This window comes from Hippocampus bargibanti, linkage group LG03 (assembly GCF_051943395.1).
Source record: "Hippocampus bargibanti isolate YZ-2025 linkage group LG03, ASM5194339v1, whole genome shotgun sequence".
Lineage (NCBI taxonomy): Eukaryota > Metazoa > Chordata > Actinopteri > Syngnathiformes > Syngnathidae > Hippocampus > Hippocampus bargibanti.
Window position 1 is genome coordinate 1936270 of NC_142736.1, and position 8731 is coordinate 1945000.

At 40.5% G+C, this 8731-nt stretch overlaps 2 protein-coding genes across 3 annotated transcripts in view; both read right to left on the bottom strand.

The window, feature by feature from the left end:
- The window catches only part of rhpn2 (rhophilin, Rho GTPase binding protein 2), a 74115-nt gene extending 73327 nt beyond the window's left edge, over positions 1-788 (bottom strand). The window contains exon 1 of the mRNA XM_088991482.1: positions 750-788. The gene's annotated coding sequence lies outside the window, so the exon portion shown is untranslated. The remainder of the gene's footprint in view (positions 1-749) is intronic.
- A 466-nt stretch (positions 789-1254) lies between these two features.
- lrp3 (low density lipoprotein receptor-related protein 3) overlaps positions 1255-8731 on the bottom strand; it is a 13593-nt gene continuing 6116 nt past the window's right edge. For both annotated transcript variants that reach the window (XM_088991479.1, XM_088991478.1), the window contains exons 5-7: positions 7433-7641; positions 5739-6138; positions 1255-4189 (exon numbers count right to left, since the gene is read on the bottom strand). In XM_088991479.1, the coding sequence (XP_088847605.1) occupies positions 3548-4189; positions 5739-6138; positions 7433-7641 (1251 nt within the window). In that variant the 3' untranslated portion in view covers positions 1255-3547. The remainder of the gene's footprint in view (positions 4190-5738; positions 6139-7432; positions 7642-8731) is intronic.

Sequence of the window (8731 nt, forward strand, 5' to 3'; positions counted from 1 at the left end):
CCATATAGCAAATAAAATAATATAAATAAAAATTAATAAAACAAAGAAAAAAGAAAAAGAGCAGCATCCAGGGAAAGGTTTTAGCTATATACTAGGTTTTCGACCATAATCCGTTTCAGAAACCTGTTCGAAAACCGATTTGTTCAAAAACCAAAACTGCACTTTCCATTAAAATCAATGTAAAAAATCTTAATCCGTTTAAAGTCTAGAAAACAACTTTTTAACCATTTCATCACATAAACCGGATAAAAACTTAATAATAGAGTAGGCCATATGTAAAATTCTATCAAAACAAACTTTTAGTCGAGTGATGCATTCAGATGCACTCAGTTTGGTTGAGAACCAAATTTCGGTTGCATACCGGGGCATAAAAAATATGACATTTTTGGTTGAAAATCAAATGGGATGAGAACCGAGACGTTCGAAAACCGAGGTTTGACTGTATATATTACTGTGTATATTATATGAGCTATATATTTGACCCGAGGCTCTAAATGTCAATCATTGCGTGCGGGTCAGGCTGGGCGGGGCTTCTCTCTCCCGGACTTCTTTTATTTTTTACGTTTAGACTTGTTCTTAAAAAAGCAGTAAGGTAATAGTTATTTAACTTCAAACCGGGAGCGCGCAGCCAGAGCACACTGTGTTCTTCTCGTTTAAAAGTTTTCTTTCAAACGTTCCTGTTGTGGACACGCGCCTGCGGTATGGTAAACACTGAGCACTGGTGCTTATTTGCATTTGAATTGACTCACCGTTGAGCTGCTAAATGCGTAAATGTTGACGTTTTTTTCCCTCTTAGACGATTAAGATACGGAAGTTCGACATGTTTTGCAAAGTGGAGTTCAGACATACATACGTGAGATTGGAGCCGAAAAGACGAACTCTCGCGGGACGCCACGAGTTTTCGTACTTTCTTCTTCGTTGGTCTCAGCAATGTTCTATCTTCCTCATCGAAGGACAAAGGGGCGTCATAACGACAACCGGGAATTTAATTGACACGCATAAAAAAAATCAAAACAAATTTTTTGAGTGTTAATTTAAATTCCAGGAACCCAATTAGTTTGTTTCATAACACATTTTTCAAAATACAGATTTTTTTAAAAAACAGTTTCAAAGTGTAAAATGCTCACTTTATTGGCCGCAGGCACATGAATTAGTTTTTTTTACAACAATCCAACAAGCCGATGAGAAAATTACACGTTTACTCCTTCAGCTAAAATATAGAAATATATATACATCTTACATTATTTTCCCTAAACATCGCAGTGTTTATTTACTTGCTTGCGAAACTGCTTCGGAATCCCAAGTCTGTTCGTTTGTGCTGCATTCCACAAAACTGGGAAATCCAAAAATTCATATTGTGAAAAGTGCTTTTGAAATTCAAAACACCATCACAGAATAATTTAAGTCCCCTTTGGAACACGTTATTTCTCCTGCCATTTACGAGGAGACGGTGGATATGTTTTTGATATGTGTTATGATGGTTATCTCATTGATATGAAAAAAAGTAGGATAATTAACCAGTTTTTGGTGAATGCAGCATAACTTTCCTTCTAATATTACAAAGCAAGCATTCATCCCCCTGAGTGGAGAGATGATATCTCTCCTACCTGCTTTTATGGAGACAAAAGAACCATTGAAGGCATTTATGGGATCGCTAAGCTACTCTATGAGCAAGGCAGACATAAAATACAACAAAAAAAAAAAACAAGGCAAAGTGTGAAAAGCCATTTGAGAATTCCTTCAAAATCCTTTCTAACCAGTTTAATCATGTCCTAAAATAATAATAATAATAATAATCCATTTCATTTCTCAGTCTTTAGTCACAGGATGAGTGATTCTGTGGGTGAGCAGCGGCAGACAGATGCGCCAGCGTTCACTCAACTCGGAAGTAACTCAAATAGATAGAAAGCTAGCTAGCTAGCTAATAGATAGCCAACAGATACCTAGCTAGATAGCCAGTCAGTTAGATAGTGAATAGCTAGCTAGATAGCAAATAGCTAGCCATATAGCTAATAGATAGCAAAGAGTTAGCAAATAATAATAATAATAATACGCGAGGGATGGTATTATCCGACGAATGAGGACAAAGTGTATATTAAGCTGGTTGTCAGGGATTTTGAATAAATGACTTTTCTCAGCAAATAGCTTAAAATGGAGACAATGTGTAAGAAATCATGGCTCATAACAGGAATCCCTAATGGTGGCCCGGTGCGTAAAATGCAGTGGCGCTAATGCTAATCTAAGCTCATTAAATGGATATTTATCAAAAACGCACAGCACACTTACAATACATGTAAAAATGGTTTCTTAGTAAGTAGGCAATCTGTTGGATCATGAATGATGACAAGATAGCCATTTATCGCTAACTCTTGAATGGAGGTGGCAGCTCAGCCTGCTTACTATACTACTTTTAAAAAAAAACACAGTTCTTCTTATTTTTTTTATCCCATTTACAAGAAAGTGTCCAGTACAGTATGTGTATTTTTGCTGGATCTACTTTATTTTGTATGTTTGCTAGCAAAAGTAGGCTAACTTCACATTAGCGGCTGATATACACAAAAGTCACCCCTGGCTATTGTAATTTTGAGTCGGGTTACAGTTCAATTGTCTTAAACATCTCGTTTTGACATTTTAGACACAAAATAACAGCCCCCCCCCCATTCCAGAATGTAAATGGTTGAACCCAGAAGTAGCCTGCTAGCTAGCAAACAAGCAATCAGATTTCATACATCTCCACTTTTTTTTTTAGCATTGTTGTTTTTTAACTAGTGTAAATTGGCACAGTGCAGTTCTTTCAACTTGATTCAAAAATCATTCGGAATCACAAATAAAGTGATAATAAAAGTAAAATATATAAAACAACATAATAGAAAGGTTGTACAGTGATACCTCAGCTTACAAACTTAATTGGTTGCCAGAAAGTGTGTGTAAGGTGAAAAGTGTGTATTCCAAACATTAATTTCCCATAGGAAACCATTAAAATGAGAATAATCCGTTCCTAGGTCCCCATAAAACATAATTTTCAACTAAATAAGCCTTAAAACTACACACAAAATACATTATTTTATGTATAATACATGTTCTAAGGTATTGTAATTAAATAAATAAACTGTACAGTATAATAAAGTTGTTTTATTGACCTTTGTGATGGTCGTTGATGGTTCACTTTAGAGATACATCTCCAAGAACCGGCTCGTTCGCAAACGACACATCACTCATCGTGGCGCTTCGTGTGTTTCCCGAGAAATAGTTTGTATGCCAAGATTATATTCTCGCTAATTTAAAGTTCGTAAGGTGAAATGTTCGTTAGCTAAATCGTTCGTAAACCGAGGTATCATTGTATTAAATAAACTGTCCATTGATGGCCTGCAATAAAAGCATGTTGGCACAAGATAGTGACTGAAAGGTTGTCATGGCATCTCAATTTGTTAGCATTTCGCTTGCTATTGTCATTTTATTGTTTTTTTTTCCCGATTATTTCCTGGGCGTTCGCGATCAGTTCGACGTAAGGGATCACGGGCCTCAAGGACACTTGTTGCCAGGTGGTTTAGCGCCTTGTCCTCTTCTTCCTCCACTTCCGTTTTTCTTTGTATCTGATCTCCGCCGCCCCACCGCCGCTATCGCCTTCCGATGAAGACGATGAGGATCGGGGTACGCTTCCCAAGGGGTGCGGCGAGGCTGCAGTCGCTGGCGAAAGAGGCCCGAGTGGGGAGTAGCGTCTAAGCGAGACCCCTTTCATGTTTAGCGCCAGATCCAGAATCAGTTTTCGAGTGGATCGAGAATGGGGAACAGTACAAAGGGGCGGTGCCGATGCGTCACTTGGACCGGGCGCGTCCGGAGAGAGCTCCGCCCCCTCTGGGCTGTCACCTGATTGGTAGGATAAAGGCGACGCAGGGCTCTCAGATACGTTCTCCAGTATGTCGGCGCCTTCTGGATGGCCCCGTGAAGACTGAGCAACCAAGTCACCCCCTGCTGTTTGATAGCAGTGTAGCCCTAGGTTGACCCTGGTGCCGGCTGGTGGGTCCAGAAGCGCGACGTGGCCTCTGGGGCGGGTCCCACGACGGAATAGGCGGCGCCAAAGGTACCCGAAGCGACGCCGCGATGACGACGAGGAAATGGACGAGCGTCGACTTGTGTGACGTCTGAGTTGTCGACTCATGGCGAGGCGAAGGTTCTGCAACAAGGAGGCCTGAAAACGAGGAAGGAGATCCAACCAGAATCATGTGATTAGGCATAGCCAATGATGGTTTCCGTCAATGACAGAACTCAAACCAATCACACGACTTTATTAATTTAACTCATTCACTGCCAGAAGATGTGAAAAAATGTGTTCAATGGGACTTTTTTTTAGGCAACCTTAGACTCTCTTTTTTCATCAGAAAAAAAATCATTAATTCCCAAGTTATATGGGTCTGGAGTTATCGGAGCTTGAAATGGGGGTGGCTGTACAGAAAACAATACAGATTGCTTCATATAGCGCTTGAACAACAGCTGAAACTTGTGATACAGCGCTAATTGTGTTCTGTTTAGCTGGGTTGATAGCTTTTTGCATCAAGTGTACAGATGGCTTGTGAGGGTTACTTGTGGAGCCTGATTGATGGGAATTTTAACCTTGCAGTCTACACTCTGCCATTGAACTATCAAAGTTGAAACGAGTCCAAATTTCACTGTTTTCTATCCAATTTCTCACTCTCTGTCGTCTGCCTGTCTCTTTAATGTTTAAACCACCTTCCCTCACTGCTGCATTCTTGACCAATCGCGTAGCTTTAATCAATGACTGGGGGCGGGGAATAGAGGACAAAAACAGTCGGCTACCATATTGTTGTTAGGAGATAGGGCTCGTTCGCTAATGACACATTGTGGCGCTCCGTGTGTATCCCGAAAATTAATTTGTATGCCAAGGTAAAATTTTCATAAATTTAACGTTCGTAAACGGAAAAGTTCGTAAGCCAAGGGGTTCGTAAACCGAAGTATCACTGTAGTTAGAAAACTGAACCAATGGAGTTGCCTGTGCTTGTACAGTGAAACCTCGGTTTACGAACTCCTTGGCTTACGAAATTTTCGGTTTACGAACGTTACATTTATGAAAATTCATTTATGATCACCCATTCATCTTTTTATTTCCTCGTGTATATCCATGTACTAATTTTAACGGTATCTACGTATAAATAAATGAATACCACTTTTCAAAATTATATTATTATTATTATTATTATTATTGTTATTATTATCATTAACACACACACACAGAGTTGTTTTTTACAGTTTCCTACATCATAGGTGTCAAAGTTAAGGTCCGGGGGCCAAAACTGGTGAGGAACAAGGTAAAATTATCGCACAGAAAGCATCTACAAGGGATCATTCCTCAAGATGGCGAAAGAAGCCTATGTTCCTCGTCATGTGTTTAATGCTGAGGAAACCGGACACTCCATTCCATCAAGCAATTAATGACCATCACAAAGGTAAATAAAATGACTTTATTGTACTGTACAGTTTATTTCTTTAATCATAATACTATAGCACATTTATTATACATAATTTTTTGTGTAGTTCTAAGGCTTAGACAATAAGAACGTAGAAAATTGTGTTTTACGGGGACCTGGGAACGGATTATTCTCATTTTAATGGTTTCCTATGGGAAATTAGTTTTTGGGATACACACTTTTCGCCTTACACACACTGTCTGGGAACCAATTAAGTTCATAAGGCAAGGTCCCACTGTACTTCCGAGGAGTTACCTGTGTGGGGTTATAGGCGGGAAAGTCTTCCACAGGTGGAATGAGTCCCTGCGCGATGAGCTGCCCATAGGACGGCGGCGCCTCCCTCTGGACAAACTCTGCTTCCATGCGCAACATTTGCGTCTCGAAGGCTCTGTAGTCGCGCCCGCGTAGGGCGTGTAGTTTCAAAGCGCAACCGAGCGCCACCACCAACAAGAGGCCGCACACCAGGCTGCCGATTAACGCCGCCGTGATCACTTTCCGCGGCACCGCGGTGGGGCAGTTTCGCTCGTCGCTGCCGTCCGGACAGTCTTCTTGACCGTCGCAGCGCCACGTCTCGAAAATGCAAAGGTTGTCGCCGCAGTGGAAGTTACCCGGCTGGCAGTCGTAGCAGTTGTTTTCGTCAGAACCGTCCGGGCACCTTTTGGCGATTGCAATGGCGGTGCAAGTAAGCGATGATAAGACACGGAAACGGAAGCTTTCAAGGCGTACATTTACCTCTTTTGCTTGGGACAGTGTTCTGAGCTATTTATATAGCTATCTAGCTAGATAGCTAGCTAGCTAGCGAGCTAGCTCTCTCTCTCACACTTGCTAGCGATAGCTTTTGTGTCTATCTATCTATCTATCTATCTATCTATCTATCTATCTATCTATCTATCTATCTATCTATCTATCTATCTAGCTAGCTAGCTAGCTAGCTAGCTACTCTGTCTGTCTGTCCAGCTACTCTGTCCGTCCCTCCAGCCATCCATCCATCTAGTCAAAATTGTCAAAAGATTAAAAGTAACTATTAACGCTAATATTAGCTTGTAATATTGTAACCTAACACTATCTAGCGAGCTAGCTATTTATCTAGCTACTGTGTCTAGCTAGCTATTTATCTAGCCGCTGTGTCTCGCTAGCTATTTGTCTAGCTACTGTGTCTAGCTAGCTATTTATCTAGCTACTGTTTCTAGCTAGCTATTTATCTAGCCGCTGTGTCTCGCTAGCTATTTGTCTAGCTACAGTGTCTCGCTAGCTATTTGTCTAGCGACAGCGTCTCGCTAACTATTTGTCCCGCTACAGTGTATCGCGAGCTATTTGTCTAGCTACAGTGTCTCGCTAGCTATTCATCTAGCTACAGTGTCTAGCTAGCTATTTATCTAGCTACAGTGTCTATCTAGCTATCTAATCAAAATTGTCCACAGATTAAAAGTAACTGTTAACGCTAATATTAGCTTGTAATATTCTAACCTAACACCATCTAGCTAGCTCACTATTTATCTAGCTATCTCGCGAGCTATTTATCTAGCTACTGTGTCTAGCTAGCTATTTATCTAGCTACTGTTTCTAGCCTGCTATTATCTAGCTACTGTGTCTAGCTAGCTATTATCTAGCTTCTGTGTCTAGATAGCTATTTATCTAGCTATCTAGCTCTCTATCTATCTAGTCAAAATTATCAAAAGATTAAAAGTAACTGTTAACGCTAATATTAGCTTGTAATATTCTAACCTAACACTATCTAGAGAGCTAGCTATTTATCTAGCTATCTAGCTAGCTATTGATCTAGCTACTGTGGCGCTCTAGCTATTTATCTAGCTACTGTGTCTAGCTAGCTATTTACCCCGCTGGCAGTCGTAGTAGTTTTCGTCAGGGCACCTTTTTGCGATTGCAATGGCGGTGGAAGTAACCGATGACAAGAAACAGAAACGGAAGCTTTCAAGGCGTAGATTTACCTCTTTTGGTTGTTACAGCGTTCTGACGGAGGGTAGCAGCGACCCGCTGCGTCCCCGCCGCATGGGAACTCGTCGTCAGGACACGCCGGGCAAGATGCCTCATCCCGACCGGACGGGCAGTGCCAGTATCCGTCGCAGCGTTGGCGTTCTGAGTAGCAACCTTGCTCGTTGCCGCAAGGACGCTCGCCCGGGAAGCAGTAGCCTTTCACCTGCGGGACCCCAAAAATATGGATGGGGCGTTACTGGAATGCTAATTCGAATTATAAGAAAATATTTCCTTGAGACATGTCAACGAAAATATATTGTCTATCTAGCTATCTATCTAGCTCGCTATTTATCTAGCTATCTAGCTATATTACTAGCTATCTAGCTAGCTATTTATCTAGCTAGCTAGCGAGCTATTTATCTAGCTATCTAGCTAGCGAGCTATTTATCTAGCTATCTAGCTAGCTCGCTATTTATCTAGCTATATATATATATAGCTAGCTAACTAGATAGCTAGATAAATAGCTAGATAGATAGCTAGATAGATAGCTAGATAGATAGCGGAAACAAATTCCTTGTGTGTTCTACATACTTGGCAATAAAGATGATTCTGATTCTGATTCTGATAAATAGCGAGTTAGCTAGATAAATAGCGAGCTAGCTAGCTAAATAGCGAGCTAGATAGATAGCTAGATAGCTAATTAAATAAATAGCTAGCTAGATACAGTAGCTAGATAAATAGTTCGCTAAATAGCTAGATAAACAGCTAGCTAGCTAGATAGCTAGATAAATAGCTAGCTAGCTAGCTAGCTAGCTAGCTAGTATACTGTATAATATATACAGCAGGGGTGTCAAAGTCATTTTTTGCCGCGGGCCACATTGTCGTTATGGTTTCCTCTCGAGGGCCGTTATGAATTTGGGGAACCAATTAGAATGTTTAAATCCCTTCAAATATTACATATCGAGCACACAGCAAATTAATGAATAACTCGTTTTCAAATCTGAAGTCAAGAATAATGACTTTTATTGTGGTTGACATCCAAAAATATGAAATTTTGGCTCAGATTTTAGCAATCATCATGGAATTTAACAAGTTTGATTTGCTTTCGCGGGCCGAAAAAAAATGATGTGGCGGGCCGGATTTGGCCCGCGGGCCTTGACTTTGACACCTGTGATATACGGTATATATACTGATGTCAGTTAGGAAAAAAAGAAATGGGTGTCGGTTGTCCTTTAAACCCTAATGTAATTATTATTATTTGGTTATTATTATTTTTTCCCCAAATTTTTTGGGGCATGTTTACTTAAAAACTG